The 20,503-nt window shown below is 45.3% G+C and overlaps 1 protein-coding gene across 7 annotated transcripts in view; it reads left to right on the top strand.

Annotated features, from left to right (window-relative positions):
• ZFAT (zinc finger and AT-hook domain containing) overlaps positions 1-20,503 on the top strand; it is a 226,156-nt gene that overhangs the window by 151,846 nt on the left and 53,807 nt on the right. For all 7 annotated transcript variants that reach the window (XR_003093659.1, XM_025202075.1, XM_014519165.2 and 4 more), the window contains 3 exons: positions 4,136-4,223; positions 15,399-15,548; positions 17,186-17,359. Coding sequence is in view for 6 of the 7 variants with exons in the window: in XM_025202075.1 (XP_025057860.1) it covers positions 4,136-4,223; positions 15,399-15,548; positions 17,186-17,359 (412 nt within the window). In the remaining variant the exon portion in view is untranslated. The remainder of the gene's footprint in view (positions 1-4,135; positions 4,224-15,398; positions 15,549-17,185; positions 17,360-20,503) is intronic.

The following is a 20,503-nucleotide window of genomic DNA, read 5'->3' as shown; positions in this document are numbered from 1 at the left end:
AGGAAATAAGTGCAATCAGTTTCCATGGCTGAGCCTTCTTTGTCAAGAGTGCTCTGCAATTTGCTCATCCCCCTGTCCTTGACACCAGAGGCATTTCTTAATACGTACCAAGTCCTTCCATTGTACCTAGAAGCACCAATTGATATTTACTTGTACTGTCCTTTATTGCTTGTGGCAGCTTAGGACATGCACAGTTGGAGTTTAAACCTCTTTTCTTCGAGGTTAGAATATTGGATGGACTTTTAATAAACACGAATAAGAAATAAATATAAGGTCTGTATACAGTATAGATCAATGGAAATAATTTCTCCAGGGTTTGTGCAGCCGTTCAGGGAATCTGTTTGCTGCAAGGTGGTGAATGGCAGGAACTGTTTTGAAAGTTACTGTAGTCACGATGGGGTGTACTTCCAGCCCCCAGCATCAAAGTGTGAAGTGCTAGATGGCAGCTAAAAATTTTAATGTTTGTATTTGAAAATAGAGCATGTTTTAAGGGCAGGGGCATGAGCCATCTTTTGTTTTATATTTGTATAGTATCAAAGATTGGGGTGGGAGAGGGAAGTTGAAAGGAGTGGGCATCTGGTTGTGGTCTTGTAAGACCTTCCTCCGTGTAAGTAATAAGCAATATCAATCTCTGCAGTTTTGTTCCTCCAAGTAAAATAAAATATTACTTTATTTCTATACAAAATAAAGAGGAAAAATGAATTTTCTTTAACAAGGATCTGAATATTCTCCATCTGCTTGTGGGTCAGGTATGGCTTTATATCAGATTTGATCCCGATGTATATCTTGAACAGCCAGTTATAAGGACAACTGCTAGGAAAGCATTAAAAATAGCAGGTGATATCCTGCCCAATTGAAGTGAATGGCATAGAACATTGCTCTAGATGCACTGAATGGAACAGCTAGAGGGGCCACAGTTTCATTCAGTGCATCTAAAACAATGGTTGGCAACCTCTTTGACCCGGTCACTCCAGCCTGCAGCCTAAGGGAGGTGGGCGGGCACTAAGACCCAGCTTTCCCTGCTGCTGAGTACTGCTTAAACCTCCCATCAGTGGGCTGGATCAAATGGCTCAGCGGGCCAAAGGTTGCCAACCCCTGATCTGAAGTATTGCACAGCTGCTTGCCACTGCAGAGAGCATCTGAGTCGGCATGTGCAATGAAGTAGTGCCCTGTAAATGAAGCAAATGTTGGTTTCTAATGTATCCAGGCCAGAGCCATGACTGGCAGTTCTTTTACTTCATTAAATAAACTCTAGAGTAGTCTCTGAATATTGTAAATGCTATATATCCAGAGGCTGGGATTTTATAAATGCCCATGTATGAGTACGCTTACCCACTTAATTAATCTTGCCTCAAGGAAGCAATACACTCTTCAGAGTATATTGAAATATATCTAGTGATTCTTTTGTAGCAAGAACTGAATCCATTCATAGAATGAAAAAAAACCACATTCTAGTTGCTATTTAGATGGCTTCATGTTGCAATGAAATGTATCCTAGAGAAATTAGGAAATTCCACCCAGTTATAATAGACTACTTAATTCACAAGGCTTGAGAGTATTTATGAAATAATGTCATTCCCAGTGCGTAGAAGATAAAATGGGTTGCTTTCACAGAGTTGAAAATCTAGCATTCTTGATTTGCTTAGAAATTATTTTATCTTTTTTAAGTTTCTTGTATTTTCTCTAAGTTGGTTAATAGGAGGCTTAAGCAAATTTTAGACACTGGATATAACTTTGAAATTGAAATAGCTGATTGTATTGTATTTCCAGTCTCTAACAGATATAGAGCCATCTCACAGAATACTTTGCCTGTGTATGTGTCCTTCAGAAAATCTTCAAAGGCATTTAAAAGGCAGGGACACTGATAAGGCATAGGATAAATTAGTTTTATTCTTACCAAAGGAAAATCTTGAATGCTGTGAGGGTATTATTATAGCCTCTGAGTCCTTCAAAACACCTCTGTCATCATCTGTGACAAGGGCACTCTGCAGGGTCCAAGCTGCCATGAGAGGCCTCTTTGGGACTCTGCGTTTGTGACCTGTATGTACTCTGAAATGCTTTATTTGTAATGGGGGAATTTTTAGGTGCTGGCTGAGAGAGTGATAGGGTTACAATGAAGGACAAGCAATGTGACAGACTTGAAGTAGTGACAGGCATATTCTTGATGACTGAAGCAGTAATGTAGCCCTGTGAAAGTCCATGACAGTGACTTGGGCAAACAGCTTTTGTAAGATTAGGCTTCAGCTGCACTCATTTTAGGATTCTAGCTGTTGACAGGCGTAGTATGACAGCACTGCATGCTGAGACCATGCATTCATGTGTGAGATTATAAAGAACACCTATTTAAAGACTGTATGCCACAGAATTTGGTAAAGATGTTGACTGTGTATTGTTTCTGAAGGGCTTTGGTGTTAATTTTCTTGGCAGAAAGTAGGGAGACTCTAGCATTTTGCTTCTGTAACTCTCCATTGAAAATTTTCTGTCCAGTATATATTTTACATGTCAGGTTTGGTATTTTCAACTTTACGTAAAGTTTATATGTTTGTCTGTGTTATGTATATATACTTCTCTTTATATGCAGGTATGGAAACCTGTTTAGATGCATATAGATTTGCTGTGTATAGTCCATACCCATTAAAATCAATCACACGAAGGACAAATACAAGATCCTGCACTTGGAATAGAAAAATTGCACGCATAAAGACAGACTTGGGAATTAATGATGAGGCTGCAGTACTGCAGAGAGGGATCTGCGGGTTACAGTGGCCCACAAGCTGAATCAAGCAACAGTTTGCTTTTGGCAGGGGTGGGAGGGAAGCCAACAGCATACTGGGTTGTATTAACAGAAAGGGCTCTTGCAGATCAAGGGATGTGACTCCTTTGCTCTATTTGGCACTGGTGAGGCTTCACTCAGAATACTGTGTCCAGTATTGGGCCTTTGAAGAAAGATATGGACAGATTGCAAGGAGTCTAGCAGAGACCAACAAAAATGAATGGGGGCCTTGGAGGCAAGACTTATGATTAAAGGCTGAAAGAACTAGAGTTATTTAGTCTGTAGAAGACAGCATGAGGGGGGATTTGATAACAATCTTCAAATGCCAGAAGGGTGATTACAGAGAGGATGGATATGGGCTTTTCACTATGACCATAGGGGACAGAACTAGGAGCAATGGCATCTAGCTGCAGCAGAGGAAATTTAGCTTGGAGATGAGGAGGAACTTCCTATCTAGTTAAGCGTAGGGCTAGAAAAGTTGATCCTTTTCCAGAGTTCCACCTTGCGGATAATTTGGTGTACAAATAATCTCTGTGACAGCACACAAAACAGCATTGTAGAGGTTCTGAAAACCCTTTATGTTAGCCAGCAGAGAATAAACAGATCTGGACATAATCTTGAACAGTTACACATGCTTCCTTGCCTTGGGTTAAGGTCAGACATGTCAATAGTCCAGGTGCTTTATGCTCCAGCTTCTCTTCACTGATTTTTCTGCATCTGTCCTGTGCAGCCAGCTCCCTCTGCTTTCCTTGAAACAGTGGAACAGTACTTTTTAATGATGCATATAATACTGACTATTAATCTAGAATTTAGAAAATGTGCATCCTGATTTTGCAATGGCATCTGCCACTGTCAAACATTATGTTCCATTATATTTTGGTGTATTACTGTTTGTCTGCAGAATTAAGGCCATAATGAGATTTATTCCTTTGGACATAGAAGGATGGATTGATCAAATGATGGAGGGGGTGGGGGAAATGGATGTCCCCAATCCCATCATATCCTAAAACTTTCTTTCTGATATGTGACTTGTTCAGTACTCTTTCACCTCCTGATTCTGTAAAGGTAGATCATCATGCTTTAATTTATTTAACATTTTTTATTTTAAACACTTCTTTCCCATGTGCTACAAATCAAAACACTGAATCACCCCAGATTTAGTGACATTTTAAGGTAATTTATATTTTCCCTCACTGTATTTCATAATGATAACTGCTTTAGGTTTTAGGGTTTTTTTCCTGAAGCTTTTGCTTACTGCTTTTTTGGGAGCCATATGTTTTTTCAGTATGTAAAGAGAGGTAACGATTGAACCAGTGCACTGCTAAAATAATCTCCTCTCCCACCCTGCTTTTTTTTTTTAAGGACAAAAAGAGTTACTCCTGTCCTGTGTGTGAGAAATCTTTCTCTGAAGATCGACTAATAAAATCGCACATCAAGACAAACCACCCTGGTAAGAGAAACCACAATACAATTTCTAAATCTACTGCAACAGAAGAGTGTCTAAGCAATAGTAATCTAATGTGATGGCTTTCAAGAAAATACACGTTTCTAATGTGCCTTAATTAGTATAAGAATATTGGTAGAATCTGCAGATCTTTAGTGATTGGATTCTGAACAGACTGTGCGTGTGTTATAGATCTGTACTTTTTATGGGCTATACTCTGCAAGGTATTGACCATTCTTTCCTCAATTCAGCAAAGCACTTAAAAACATATCTAAAAATTAGCACGAGACTTGTCTTATTGAAGCGAGCTGATCTACTTTTGTGGTTGTAGCAAAGGTATTTTTAAAAGGTTTGCTTAGGAGGCTGTTGAGTATTCGCAACTAGGGATGGATCCAGAGGGGGTGCAGTGGCATGACTGCACCCCCTGTTCCGTTGGATTGCATTGCACCATGGGGGCCCCCTTAGGGACTTTTTCAAGTCCCTAAAGCTGGTGAAAATCTTCCCTCCCTTTCCCTTCTTGTTCAAAGGCATGGCTCTTCTCTTCCCCTTCCTTCCACCTACCTTTTCCCACTGTCCTGGTGACAGGAAGCCCCAGATCTGTTCCTGCCCACTGCCCAGGGACTGAGCTTATCTGGAGATGATGACAAGGGGAGCAGAGATGGACAGTGGTTTCCCTTCCCTGCGCCTGCTCTAGGACTGGGCAGCAGGGGGAACTACTCTCCAGCTACCCTGTTGCTGCTGTCTTCCCCCAGCTGAGCCCAGCCTCCGTGTAGCCCAGCTGGCTCTGGACCTTCCCCGCTTCTGAGCAGTGGACAAAGGAGCTGGGACAAAGGAGCAGGCTGGGGGGCTGGTGGGGAGAGGGGAAAAAGGAGGGGAGGGGGCTGCCTCTGAGCTGGAAGGGAGGGGAGATTTAGGGACTTTAAAAAGTCTGCCCACACTGGTGGGGGTGAAGGAGTCTGGGAGTAGGGTCCCAATCCTGCAGTGCAGGTTGCTGCTCCCACTGCCCTCTTTTGGGAAATCCTGGATCTCCTGTTCTTAACCTTCCTGGATCCAGCCCTTTAAACTGAAACGAAAAATGTTTGTAGTAACACACTTCTGCAGTTCTGTGTGCTAGTATCTCCTCTGTGCTTGTATGAACCAGAGATGGCCGTGATACTAACAATGTAAATGATAGTGAAAAAAATATCCAGTATTTATTAGTTCTAAATGTGGTAGCTAGCACATTATAATTAATATTTTTAAATTAAACACAATACCAGATCTAGACAAAATTTAACACCTTTTAAAAACATAGTAATTTGGTTACTCTCCCAGTGGCCCTAGTGCCATCCTGACCAGAAGAACTCCAGTGCCAGTCCCCGGAGACTGGCCAGGAGCTCTGGGGTCATGGCCAGGGTGTTTGAAGTGGTACCAGAGCATGGATAGAACCAGCTGGTTGATGACCAGTGCCCTCCCACAAAGGGAGAGACATTGTAAGAAGCACACCCATGCCTGCAGCCACTCAGACACCCTAACCTCTAGCTGGTGCCAGTTCTCCAACGGGGAGAGCTGACTGGGGAACAGGTAGACCCCAGATAGAGCAGTGAGCCTGCACTCCACTGGAGTACCGGTAAGAGTGAGCCCATCTGTCACCCATCACCCACCTGTCACCCACCGTCAGACCAGAGCTCTTCATGAAGTTGACCCAAGCAAAGAAGGCCACTGAGTAGATGGATTGTCAGGCCTCCACCTGTGCCAGGTCACCCAGGTCCTGGAAGGCAAGGAGCCCTTGTGCAGGAGGCAGAGGAACAGCTCGAGGGCAGTATTGTAAAGCTGGCATGACCATGAACTGCCTTGATACACTCCCAGCCCAAACCAGATGGACTCCATCAGCATCCAGTTGAGCTTCACCAGCACTCTGTGGAGGTGTACAGCACCTGGAGAAACAGCATGAAGCGGGGACCAAACCTGAGCGCCTTCAGTGTGCCTGTGAGGTGCCCATGATCCACCCTGTCAATTGCCTTCTCCTGGTCAAAGGACAGGAGGCTGAATGACGGGCCATCCCTGTGAGCAAGCTCAAAGAGGTTGTACACCAGGTGCATGTTGTCAAAGATAAAGTGCCCTGAAACCACATTCATCTGGTCAGCATGAATAAGGTCCAGCTGCACAGACCTCAGGTGCAGCAAGATGGCTTTCACTGTGACCTTATAGTCTGTACAGAGGAGTGAGACAGGAGCGCCAGTTCTTGAGGTTGTGGGGGTTCCCCTTCCTGGGCAGCAGGGTCAGGGCGGTCCTCCTGCTTGACAGGGGGAGCTCCCCATGCCCTTTGGACTCAGCTGAGACCGCGGCAAGGTCCAGGCCAAGGACCTCCCAGAAGGTACGGCAGAACTCCAGGGTCAGCCTGATGATGCCCAGCACTTTGGTGGCCATCAGGCGGAGGGATTCTGAGAGCTTGGCCAGGATGAGAGGATCCTCTAATCTGGTCCCAGTTGCCTGCTCTGACCTGTGCCAGTCCTTCCCACAGGACCTGGCAGCTGTTGGCTTCGGTCAGATTCGGCCAGTAGAGCTCTACGTAGAAAGCCCTCCCTCTTTCTTGCAGTTTGCTGGGGTTTGTGAGGGTATGCCATCCTCCACCAGGATGCAAGTGATGTACTTCTTGGCACCCCTCTTCTTCTCTAGGACATAGAAGAAGTGGAAACCATGGTCCATCTCCCAGAGGAGTTGGACACACAAGCGGACAAATGCACCATGGGCGTGGCAGTCATCCAGAACTCAGAGCTTTTCCTGTCTCTCCGGACACACTCTGTAGTGGGACAGATTCTCTGGGTTAGCAGCCAGATGCCTTGCCAGCTCCAGCACTTCCCTCTTAAGCTGCTCTCTAGCTGCCTCCCACTGTCAGGTGTGCCTCCAGATGTAGTGGTAACAGCCCTATCTGACATGCACCTTCCCCACATCCCACCATCTTCAAGCCAAGGGAAAGGCCTGCTGCTGCCCACACCAGGCCATCCAGAACTCCCCGAAGGAAGCCATAAATCCCATGTCCTCCAGTAGGCTGTTGTTGAAGTGCCAGTAGGCCGGCCCTAGGTGCTTGGGCTGCAGCATGACCTGAGAATATACTATGGTGGTTGCTGAAGGGGGCTGGCCTAGTATCAGAGGTGTGAACTTGGGCAGTGTTTAGCATGGACATGTAGATTTGGTACAACTGGGGTGGCATGTCTGCTGCTTCTCCACCCTGACAGAGGTAAAGGTGAGGGTGGTGGTGTCGTCAGGGTGGTGGTCACACCAAATGTCCACCAGGGAGTGGTCAGTGATGACCTCCCTGAGGACCTCTGCGGTGGGCTGGCTTCATTCCCTTCCAGTGCAGCCCTACACCTTGAGGGTGACATTAAAGTCCCTGTCGAGGACCAGGCACTTGTGAGGGCTCAGGATCCCAAGGTAAGCAGCTACCTGCTAATAGAAACTGGCTATCACTGGTTCATGCACAGGGGTATAGGTATTCTCCAATTAAAGACGAGCCCCTGTACTTAGACCCAGAGATGAAGCAGGCAGCTTGGCACCACTTCAACAGCAAGAAAGACCTCTGGCTGTAGGCTCAGGAACAACAAGGTCACCACCCCACAGGATGTTTCCATGAGGTGGCTGAAGTAAACCCTGTCCCCCACTCCAGCTGCCAGTTGGCTTTGGTGTCTGGAGCCATGTGGGTCTCCTGCAGGAACAGCACAGAGTACCCCACACCTCCCGGAGGAAGGAGAGTACCTGGCAGTTGCAGATACCCATCCTGCAGCTGCGCATGTTGAGGGTAACCAGAGTGCAGGACCTCACTGGTGGGATTTATTATTGGCTGGGCTTTCATGGGAAGCAACACCAGCTGCAGTGCTCATCAGCAATCCCAGCACCCTCCCATAAGTGTAGAGGACATTGTGGAAGCTGAGGGCCTGCTGGTAGTTTTTGGCATTACTTCGCTTATGCCCCTTGTCTTCCTCCAACAGAACCCTCACAAAATTGAGGACTTGGTGGAAATCTCCACAGCAGTCAGAGTGAGCTGCACCTTCTTCCCAGGATGCAGTGTGCTCTCCAGGAATTGAAGCAGCCCTGGGTACCTCCAGGTTAAGAGATCTGCAAGCTTTATGGAGCCCACAGACTCCTGGGCTAGGGACAGAAATGACACGTAAACCGGTATAAGTGATCGGAAACCAGCTCAAATCTGTAACACAACAGAAATTCAGTGCACATAAACTGGTTTCAAAATGGCTAAAACTGGTTTAAAATAAGCCTTGATGGATGTAGTATCAGACTGAACTGATTTAGGCTAAATCAGTTTATTGAACTTCAGTCCCAGATCCCCTCCAAATTCAAGTTAACTCACAGTACCCCAGCATCCCAGGATGCTTTGCACCTTCTCCCCACTCCCTGCTCTCCTGCAGGGTGGGTAGGCTAGGCTTGGCCCAAGCTGTCTGCTCCAGCTGAGCAGGGAGGCATCCTCTAGCACCCCATAGATCCTGGGCTGGGCCACTGCTAGCACATAGCTCCATTTCCAGAATCCAAAGTGAATGTCTGTTCACTTGTTTATTGGTTCAGACTATGGAGCTTAGAGTTACCTGCAAATACTGAATCAATTCAGGCCTGGGCCTTTTGATTATTTGTGTTTAGTCCCAATCATCCTTTTCCTGGTCCTGTCATTTGGTGGGCTCCTCCTGTCTGGTGGCTGGGGTGTGTTTTATTTGTCTCCCTCTGCCTCCGTGGGGCAGAGCCCTAGCAGAGCACCACCCAAAGTACCCAGTCCTCTATGTCCCCCAACACTGAAAGAGGAGGAGCTGCAGTCCCTTGGGGCAGGCAAACAGGTAGCATGGGGAATGGCAGGGAAACTGGCAGTAGGATCTCTTCAGGGTCCCCCTCAGGGTTCAGAAGATATTCATGAGGGACCCTACTTCTCCCCCATCTGTACTGGGGCCACAGGATGTGCTGGGATCCGTGATGTGTTTGACTTCGAGTGGGGATGGAGGAGAGAGTTTGGGCACCTGGGTGGTTGATGGTACCCTCCTGAGAGCCCTGGGAAAGTGATTCCTCCCTAGGGCTCTGGTCTCCACCAGCTGGTCAGAGGACGAGGGGCAGCTGGGGCCGGGGTCTCAGCACCTGCATTGATGGGGGTAGGTTACAGCTAGTAGTGTTGGGGGTCTCCTCCATACAAAACCCAATGCCTTTATGTCCTCTGTTTTTCCCCTCAAAGAAAAATAGAGGACACAAAGGTGTCTGGTTTTGTATCAGAGGACAGAGGACAACCGAACTGTCCTCTATGATGGCTGCCCTAGTGGTGAAAGAGGGGCTTTCTCCATATAGGACCCAAGCTGCACCTGGGCCTTGCTCTTCACCTTGCTCTGGGCACCAGATTGCCACCCATATGGAACCAGCACCCACTCAACCTTGGAGTGGTCCGGAGAGGGTGTGCTAAGAGTGGGGTGGAGCTAGGAGGGGTGGTGGTGGGTGCAGGTGTACCCCTTCACCACCCTCCCCTGCCCGTGTCCTCCTGCTCTGTAACCCCACCAGTGGCTGTGGCATGAGCTTGTGGGAAGGCTGAATGCTGGAGTTGAGGTGCTAGGGATACTGCTGGTGGTGGCACCCCTTTCCTTGCCAGGGGTCTGTGGTGCTCTGCATTGCTGACTGAGGGCACCAGAAGCGCCTCACCTCTTCCGCAGAGTAGAAGATCTTGTTGAGGGACCTCTGGAAGGGGAGCATAAAGGTCCCACCCCCACCTTACCTGGAGGGTAGCCTGGCAGCAGAAGGGTTGGATGTGAAGGCTGGGTTCTAGCACTCCAGCAGAAGGGTGGTAACCAGGGAGAAGTTTCCCCAAGTCTTGCAGAAAGAGCATGAAGACCCAGTTATGGAGGCACGGGGAATGGGGCTGAGGACTGCCAAGACCCCCAGTTCTTCCAGGGGCTTGATGGACATATGCTTGCCCCCCACTGTGAGCCCCTTCTCCACCACCTGTGCAGTGGCCTCCATGGCAAGGTGGAAGACACCTTTGCCATAGTGTTTGGAGGTCACCATGAAGCGTCTCTCCCAGTTCACTGACTGCCCCCTGTTTGGGGGCCAATCGTGTGCCAGCTCCTTCTCGTGCTGCCATGGGAGGCTACGTAGGAAGGGATTGTGTGAGTTGCGGGAGGGGGAGCCAAGTGCTTCCCCTCTGCCAAGGTGGAAATGGATGGCTTGCTGCAGCATGGGGTCCAGGGTTCCTCCTCCAACTGCATTCGGGGGTGGGGATGGCTGTGTGGTGGGGTCTGAGGCATGAGTGTGAGGAGCTGGGGTCGGGGTCAGGGCTGTGGGATAGTATGCTGCTGGCTTTCTCAGTCATACAAAAAACACTGGGAGTCGGGGAGTGGAGCATAGGATTCACTGCAGAAGGGTAGACACGGGGTGCTGTTGGAACAGCCAGCTGGAAAGCTGATGATGTTTGATGGAGAGGCCCCATTGGTGCTGTGAGGTCCCTTTTAGCTGGAGGTAGCTGTAGCAGTAAGTAGTGGCTGGTGGTGAGCAAGGCAGGAGGTTTCCCTTCCCCCTGAGAGGGGAGGGGGGCTGTAGATCCAGGCAAAGGTGGTGGTGGTGGGGAGAGCAGGAGCCTGCGGCAGCTCAGTAGAGCTCCTGCTCATCCCTGGTCCAGCAGCTCCAGCAGCAGTCAGCAAAACGGTGGCGCTCCCCTGTGGTCACAGGATCTCGGACGAGATGGACCTATGTTCGGACTCAGTAAATGGCAGTTCTTATGTTCTGCTGCTGGCAGGAGTCATTATCTTGCTTTCAACACTAACCTCAACAAAATTTTCCTCAACTCGAACAATGTTCATAGTCTATATCATTGGTGCCCAACTCATCCAGGCTTTGGGCCAGATGACTGTTATGGGTCAGTCCGCAGCCTGGATCTGGTGCATGGGATCAGTCCATTGCACTCATTCAGTGTGGCATCAGCATGCAGATGCCATCTGGATTGGACCCACTGTCCTAGCCCCAGCTCCACATGCACTGGATCAGGCCCCGTGCTGCAACCGGGCATGCAGACCTGGTTCAGCACATGGGCCATGTCTTCTGATCCACAAAGCTTGTTAATTTGTTAGTGGGGAAGTAGTGGCCGCATTAATTGCCACCTCTTCCCACTGCCATGTTTCCAGACCTGTGAGGAGCCCATAGGCCAGATGTGACACAGCTCCATGGGCTGGAGATTGAACACCACTGATCTACATTGTGTTGTCAATTTGTATTGTGGGCAATATACAGGGTGCAGGGATCCTGAATCAGTATAGCACTGGAGCCCTACTTTAAATACTTGTACTTGGTGCTTAGACCATGTCAAAGTCCAGCAGAGAAACTTTTTTACTCATTATTTCAACCCTGAAGAGGTCTCAATATAAAAAGTTATATGAAAAATATGTACATCAAAATATACAAATGATTGTGCCCAAATATATATTTGAGCACAATATGTACAGAAATTTAAGGGAACCCACTTGCATGGAAGCTCATCCACTTAGTCTGAATTGTTGGCTTGTGTTTGTCTATGGGCTGGTGAGCCTTTTGGGTCACCTGTAAAGTGCTACCTCACTGGGGTGGTGCATAACTGATAAGGAATAAGCAAGGTTGAAAATCTCCAATGTATTTTTTTATCTATTTTCCATTGATGTGAAACTTGTTTTAATACAAGTTAGCAGAAACAAAGCAGAGAAACTATAGTTCTATAGGGAGAAAAAAAACAAACCCTACATCTAAGATTCACATTACTTTTTGTAATCTAAGACACACACACGCACACAAAGTATTTTTAAAGGAGAATATGTGCATAGCTTTTCCCTAGGTACCTTCTCCTTGTGACCAGTAAGGATTTTTTGGGGGGGTCATAAGCATATTTCTACTAAACTCATTTTCTTTTAAGTGGTACTAGAGATTTGATAGCATAAAGTGGCAAGTCCTTCAAGTGAATGAAGGCAATTGTTTTTAAAAATGCAAAAACGAGAGAATAAAGATGAAAGGCAAAAATTGATAATGTTCAAAGAAATTGAGTTTTAAAAGAACATATCAAAAATTAATTTAAACTGAGCCCATTTCTTATTTATCATGAAAAACGCTATTTCTGGCAGCTTCTCCTTCCTTTTTGCCTCTGATGGCATTCAGCCTGCCTCTTGCCTTGCCTTTGTTTTTGGTTCAGTAAGCAGAAAATGTGCTACTTTGGTCAGTCCAGTTAGCACTATCTTGTATTCCACATTTTCAGGCAGCAAAGGCAAAATACTGGTTCTAGTGGAATCAGTAAGACAGAACTCCCTTGTAGAGGTGCACCCGCTGCACCGATATACCGGTCACATATCGGATCAACACCGATAAAAGGAAAATTAACATTACCGGCCATCGGCTTTTTTTGGCTGGTGTAGCCGATAATGTCACCAATAAATGCAACATGCATATATGCAACCATAACATGCATGCGGCCAGGAATATAGCCTGGCAGCTTGGAGAGCAGTGCCCTGGAGGTAAGTCTGTGGGGGATAAAGGTTTGGGGGAGGGAAGGGCATGGGGGGGCAGATTGAGGCTCCCATGGTGAGGGAGGGCCTGGGGCAGGGGCAAGTGCTGGTGCTGCCCAGCCAGGGTGGTGGATGCAACCCTAGGGCCAGGAGCAGGATGGAGCCGCGAGCAGCTCATCCAGGGGCACAGAGGGTGGGGAGGGGGGCGAAAGGGAGCAGCTCCCTGCTACTGCCTGCTTTGGGCTTGGAGTCAGGGCCTGTGCCAGCCTATTCCCGGCAGGGGGCTGGGCCAGAGCTGGGTGTGGGGCGTGCCACGATCAGGGCGGGTGGTGGTGCTGGGAGGGGTGGCTACTGGGGTGGGAGCTACAGGGAATTTTGGGGTGGTTATAGCCTCCCAAGGCCTCTGCACCCCCTGGACAAGCTGCCCGTGACTGCTTCCCTCTCCTGGTCCCAAGGTTGCATTTACCACCCTGGCTGGGTAGTGCCTGCCCCTGCCCTACTCCTTCCCTTACTGTGGGGGCCTCAATCTGCCCCTTCCCCTCCCGACTTACTGGCAGGATGCTGCTCTCTACGCTGCCTGGCTGCATTCCTGTAAATTGGCTATCGGATCAGTATCAGGTGATAGGGTTGACTAATAATTGGCTATCTGTATCAGCCAAGAAAATCTTTATCAGCGTCCCCCTACTCTCACGGACTTTGTAGGTCTAGGATTTCAGCGTAGAGGCTAGGTCCAAAATGAACGTAGAATGATAGAAAATGAGGGTTGGAAGGAACCTCAGGAGGTCATCTAGTCCAACCCCCGCTCAATGCAGGCAGATAAACCAACAAGATCATCCAGGTCAGTGCTTTGTTGAGCATTAATCTCCAAGGATGGAGATTCCAGCACCTCTCTAGGTAACCTGTTCCAGTGCTTCACCACTATCCTAGTGAGAGAGTTTTTCCTGATATCCAACCTAAACTTCCCTTGCTGCAACTTGAGACCATTGCTCCTTGTGCTATCGTCTACCACCGCTGAGAAGAGTCCAGCTCCATCCTCTTTGGAACCACCCTAGAGGTAGTTGAAGGCTGCTGTCAAATCCCCCCTCAGTCTTCTGCATAATAAATATGCCCACTTCCCTCAGCCTCTCCTCAGAAGTCATGTCCTCCAGCCCCCGCACCATTTTCATTGACCTCCACTGGACTCTCTCCAAATTCTCTGCATCCTTTCTGTTGTGGGGGGGACCAAAGCTGAACATAGTACTCGAGATGTGGCCTCATCAATGCAGAATAGAGGGGAATAATCACTTTCCTTGACCTACTGTTAACACACCTACCAGTGCAGCCCAGTATGCCATTAGCCTTCTTGGCAACAAGGGCACACTGCTGGCTCATATTCAGCTTATTGTCCACTGTCACCCCCAGGTCCTTTTCTGCAGAGTTGCTGCCCAGCCAGTCAGCCCCTGGCCTGTCCCGGTGCATGGGACTGCTCCGTCCTAAGTGCAGGACTTTGCACTTGCCCTTGCTGAGCCTTATGAGATTCCTTTTGGCCCAGTCCTCCAATTTGTCTAGGTCACTCTGAATCCTAGTCCAACCCTTCAGTATACCCACTACTCCCCCCAGCTTGGCGTCATCTGTGAAACTGCTGAAGGTGCACTCCATCCCATCGTCTAGATTGTTAATGAAGATATTGACCAAAACTGGCCTCTGGCCCAGCCCCTGGGGCGCTCCACTAGATACTGGCTGCCAAGTAGACATTGAGCCATTGATCACTTCCTATTGAGCCAGACAGTCCAGCCAGTTTCCTATCCACCTTACAGTCCATTCATTCAACCCATACTTCCTTAACTTGCTTGCAAGAATGCTGTGGGAGACCCTATCAAAAGCCTTGCTAAAGTGAAGGTACACCACATCCACTGTTTTTCCCACATCCATGGACTTAGGCACTTACAAATCTATCTAAATCCTGTTTCAAGATTCTGAGACCAAAATTGTAAGCTGCAACCCTCACTATGCCTGTTAAGGCCCACTTGCTCCACTGCATGCTTGGAAGTTCTCTAAAGCCATCTATGCTGGTTGTAAGGTTTGGGCATGGAGGCAATGGGGGCAAAAGAGCAGGGAGCAAATAAAGCACGTGAGAAAATGTCTGCTCATGTACAGTTGAGACAACTCACATTTTTGTATGAAACCTGGTCAGTTAAAGTTGTTTTGACACCGGTTTTGGTGCTTTAGGCCTTTAATTTTTTTCTTTCAAAATGAAGGGCATGATTTGTAGAGGTGCCGAATGACCATAATTCTAATGGAAGTGAAAAGAATCCTCAAATGCAGAGATTCTCTGCAAATCTCTAGTGAAGTCTTTAACAAATATTGTAAGCCCATTTGAAGATACTGAGAATAATAAATATTTGGGTCCAAACATTGCCTTGTTACCTCTTAATCCTCAGGAATTTATTTTTAAGCTGGAAAATGACTTCTGAGTCTGTGGTGCCCCTGGGCTTTAATTTATCACTGGCAGAGAGAGGAACACAGAGCACAGAAGTCAGTGGCCAATTCAAGAAAAGACCATAAATTAATACGGCTGTTTTCTTGGGGGAAGGGCAGGGGGCACTGTATAACTAGTTAAAACATGCAAAGAGGAATGATGTAGATCTACAATGTTTTATTCATTATAAACTGGAATAAATTCACTGCAGCCTGAAGCAACTTTTCTTTCTCATTTTTTTTCTAGAGGTTTCAATGAATACCATCTCAAAGGTTCTTGGTAGGAGGGTTCAGCTTAAAGGGCTAATTGGAAAGCGAGCTGTGAAATGCCCCTATTGTGATTTTTATTTCATGAAGAATGGCTCAGATCTTCAGCGTCATATTTGGGCTCATGAAGGTAGCAACATAAACTTTAAACTCACATTATTTATCTTTTGTATTCCTTGCCTGTGTTATCTTAATATACTAAATAATACACTGAAAGTGAATGACATTTCCATCCTGTTCACATTTGTCTAGTTCTCTGTACATGCTCCACTGCCTAAAAGAGAGTCTGAAAGTTTATGGCTGTGGTTTAACAAATTACTTTAATTTGAAGTTAAGGAAAGGTTAAATAAGCCAGTGTGTTGGGTTCTCAGTCACACAGAACTGCATGTCATGTGGTTCTCAACCTCAACAGACAGGTCAGGACTAGTGAAAAAATGAGTACGTTTCTGATCCCCCCCTTGGTTTATGAATGAATTAATTTCTGTTAATACAGAAAGCATTGTCTTTTAAAATAAGTGTGGGCAAGGTGCATGTAACTAAATTCATAATAAAGTCTTAACTAAACCCAGTATTTTGCAGTTATTCATCATACTTACAACTCCCTTTGCACTTGTCCAGAAATGCTTAAGATGGAAATTTATTAATCAAACAAATGATATCCAGTCACATTTGATCATAGTAATGACTTACCTGAGCAATTAAATTAGGTGGTGTGTGCACAATGACTAGAGTGAAGGTAAAAGGTGGTGAGAAGCATAAAACAATTCTGATTTTTTTTTTTTATCCAAAGTTGTGCAAGTCGCTTATAAAAATTTCCAAAATGTGCTGGCAACAAATTTTGGGAATGGAGCTGTCCCTATGGAAGTTTTACAGAACCCCAAGCTGGCTTTTAAAACTGTTTTTACCAAGTAGATGGAAGCCTTTCTGCTTCTTAGTGGTTTCAGACAGGTATGTTTCTCCCAACCATGCAGTTGGTCCAATAGAAGATATCACCCATGGGAATTCTTGCCTCTTGAATGTCGTGGTGATGGTCTAGGAAATAACATCACTTAAACACTTCAGTCAGTTAGTATGTCATGTATCATTATTGATTGTGACTTCAAATGTGTATTTTCCATCCTATACCAAATCTTCTGTAGATAAAAAAACATAAGAATTTCAGTACAGTTGATTCCAAAGTACTAGGGCCATGTTGGTACTATAGGCATTTAGAGTAGCACAATGGACCCCTCCACTTTGCCTTTATTAAATTATATGTTTGGTCATTGTGTAGTCTTCCATTGGGAGCCTAGATAACTCCAAAATTACCCTTTCAGGACAACAGGCAGCATGTCACCTAGGTAAAATATTCTCTGGCCTCCTAGAAAATGTGATTACTATCCAACTAAACAATTGTATGAGGAGGGTGTGGGGGAGATCTGTCTTGAAACAACAAAGTCAACAGGGAGTCAGTCCTACATGTTCAGGTCTGTATGCCTAAATCAGGGACCTGAATCTGGTAAATCTATCTAACTTTCTGAGTACTCAGTTCTTTTAGTTAGGTTAATATGTACGGCAGAGGCTCAGCATCTTTGAAAATCCTGTCACTTGGTTGTAATCCTAATTACAGATTTAGATTCTAAATTGCAGAATCCAAATTTGAAAAAAAAAATTGCCCCATTTCCCTTGTAGTTCAACTAATTTAAGCAGTTTTTCTCTCCACTAATTTCACAGTTTAGACATTTCACCTCCTCAGTCATATAATTTCTTTTTCTTCCCTGTTGCTAGGTATCAAGCCATTCAAATGTTCTCTTTGCGATTATGCCACTCGCAGCAAGAGTAATCTGAAAGCTCATATGAATCGCCACAGCACGGAGAAAACTCACCTATGTGACATGTGCGGGAAAAAGTTCAAATCAAAGGGCACTTTGAAGAGCCATAAACTCCTCCATACGGCTGATGGTGAGTGCATGTTTTATAACCCAAAGCTCACATGCTCAGATGCTAGCTGTTGTCTAAATGTTAATACAATGATGATGATGATGATGCAGTTTTCCTGTCATTAGGGAGTGTGCTCAGAAATGGATTTTCTTTATTGACGAGAGAAAATGTTGAGATACGGAGCCACTGAAAACATCGCATGCTTAACTTCCATAAATGGAAAGGCTGCTGACTACTAAAGATTTGATCTAAAATGCTGGTTCGGCTTTATCTCAGGCATACAGAACTCCACGCACAGAGCATGGGAGTCTGACAGGTGGAAGGGTTGCCGGCTCCTCTTTTATGGGAGGGTAATACAGTGACTGATGTAAAAAAACAAAACAAAACATGAGAGAAATACTCTTCAACTATGGAATGTAACGAAGTTTAAGGTTTAAAAATGTAAAGTATATACTCTCACGTAGAAAACGTGGGTTGCAAAAATTAACTCCATAACAATCAAAACAATATTTTAACATTTTTGTTACATTTTTTTTTTAATTTCAAAATATGAAATTTACTTTCTTGGTATTTTTTGAAGTAGGCACAAAGTGAATTAGGATCATTGCTTTGCATTGCATTTTTGGAGCTTGCTCAGTGAGTGCTTATATGTTACAGTTGATTGAAGTGTCGTCAAATCTTATTCATTCCTTTCTTTATCAGGTTTTGAATATCACTTTTACTTTTCGAGTAATGAATTAGTATTATCTTCTTAAACATCTGATATTCATGTTTAGCTCCCTTTCCATCTCCCTTTTTAGGTTTTCATTTCCAGGGTACACCATACCTCTCACAATGGCAGAATTAAGAACAAATGTTCTTAAGAAATATACAGTTCTTCTTAAATTAACTAGTGTAAGTAAATCATGAAATGACCATGTTTTCCTTTTAAAAACTGTGCTCTTAGGAGCCCCAGTATATTTGAATTAATGGTAGAACTGTTAGGAGACACACTTCATGAAACAGTGCAGCTCTGCTTTGAATCAAGGCAATGACTGTATGCATCAAATGAAACCTCTCTGAACAGTCATGTTAATTCATCAGTTTTTGTTCACATTGGTGGTAGCGATCGCTCATAGTCGAAGATAATCACTCTCATGAGTCAAGTTAAGGGTTGTAGATATGTCCACTGATGGCTAAAAAGGCTGATCCTAGACCCGCAGAGTTTGGTAGATGGCACAGGTGGTGGTTAAAGGGAGGGTCGAACTATGGATTTCTTGGTCTTGTTTCCTTTCTTTCTGTTTCTAACATTTTTCTGCCTCCAGGGCAAGACTGTTTTCCTAAAGTAAGATGTACCTTCTTTCACAAGGCATTGCCACATAGCTCTGTCCCAAGCTACTTTTTCCCAATTTGTGATGTCAATGCCTTACTTAACATGTGCCTTGAGAGTGTCCTTGAAGTGTTTTCTCTGGCTTACGTGTGTCCTTTGTCCTTGGCTGAGTTGGGAGTATAGCAGTTGGTTGGTAAACAGACATCGAGCACGTGTACACAAGTGCCCTGTCTTCTGCAGCTCATGTTGATTTTGTTCCCATACTTCAGTCAAAAGGAAATTGCAAGGTGCGATTAACAAAGAAGAATTTTCTAGTTTTGAGAGCATGCGCAGACCCTGTATAAGTGGTTATTAGATCTGAGCAGATAGTTCTTTCAGCCTTTCTTTTTTGGCCTTTGTGGTTTAGTCTCACAATCTACCTTTGTATTTTCATTCACAATTTAGATGCAATTATTTTCATACATAAATAATAAAATGTGGATTTAAAAATGCTCTTTGTGTTTGCAAAGCAGATCGTTCAGTTCCAGCTCATTCACATGTACAAGTAAGTGATTGTATCACTGGATTGTGACTATTTTGACAACTTGAAACTAAGAGCATAGAATCATAGAAAGTTTTGGACTTTAAGTCCAATGGCATGAAATCCTGATGAAACAGAATTGGACAGAATTGGAGAATCATGAGTCATGATTGGATTTAAATCATAGAATCACAGAAAGTTAGGGTTGAAAGAGACCTCAGGAGGTCATCTGGTCCAACCCCCTCCTCAAAGCAGGACCATCCCTAACTAGATCATTGCTGCCAAAGGGCATGTAATCATAAAGGGCATTTATAAACGTGCTCTAGAAATTGGGGAAGGGGGCACTTAAATTAAGAGCCGCTCCAAAGGAGCTTAATTGAGAGCCACTCTAATTAAAGCGCCTGGAACGTCACATGTATCAGCGTCCCCATGCTCAAACATGGTGGTGGGGTGCTTTAACTAAAGCTAATTGAACAAGCTTTATTTGAAGTGCCCCCACCACCATTTTTCAGCATGGGGACACTGATACACATGATGTCAGAGTGTGCTGGAGCATGGTAATTACCACACTTCAGCAGACTTAATTAATCAAGTATGCTCTGACATACTGTAATTACAGCTCATTGAAGCAGCCTTTCTGCACGTGTATATGTGCTCAGTGGCTTTGGATGTATCTGGACTTGGATTTAAAAATGTGGTGTGAGAACATTTTAACTAAGTCTAGTGTAGACTGCCATCTTCCCCTGGAGTAGGCTGCCTTGCTGCTTTGGCTGTTGCTCTGCTTCCCAGTGGTATGAATGGGTCTAGACTTTTTCTCTTTGTTACTTGCTTTTTCTTTTTCACTCCAAGAAGAATTTTAAGGGTGAAATTCTGTTTCATCAGGATTTCACGTCATACATATGAAACCTCTCGGAGGTTTGAATCATGCCCTTCTTTAAACTTGTTGCCATAAACTCTACACATACTTCACACACTGGTGGCAAGTAGGATCAAATTTCTGTTAGCCAGGGGTGTACTGTATGATGGATTGCTTGAGGCAGTGCAGCTTCTTGAATAGTTCTCTTGTATGGTATCCATTCCCGTGGTAGCTCCAGTCCAAGTTCTTACTAAGGCACTCTGGTGTTCTTCAATTATTCCACAACTAAAGAAAATTAATTTGAAAAAATGCTTCTGCTATTTCCTTGTCTTGTCTTTGTGGCTTATGACTTCAGGCATTTTTTGTTCAAATATCAGCTCTGCAGGGTCAGTTTAACTAGTGGAATATAAAGTGGGTTTCTGTCTGCTTTTATTCCTCTCAGGAGTGACATGACAGAAAGCAGTTCAATAGTCAAGGCTT

Source organism: Alligator sinensis, unplaced genomic scaffold (assembly GCF_000455745.1).
Source record: "Alligator sinensis unplaced genomic scaffold, ASM45574v1 scaffold651_1, whole genome shotgun sequence".
Lineage (NCBI taxonomy): Eukaryota > Metazoa > Chordata > Crocodylia > Alligatoridae > Alligator > Alligator sinensis.
This window is presented reverse-complemented; position numbering and strand designations above follow the sequence as displayed.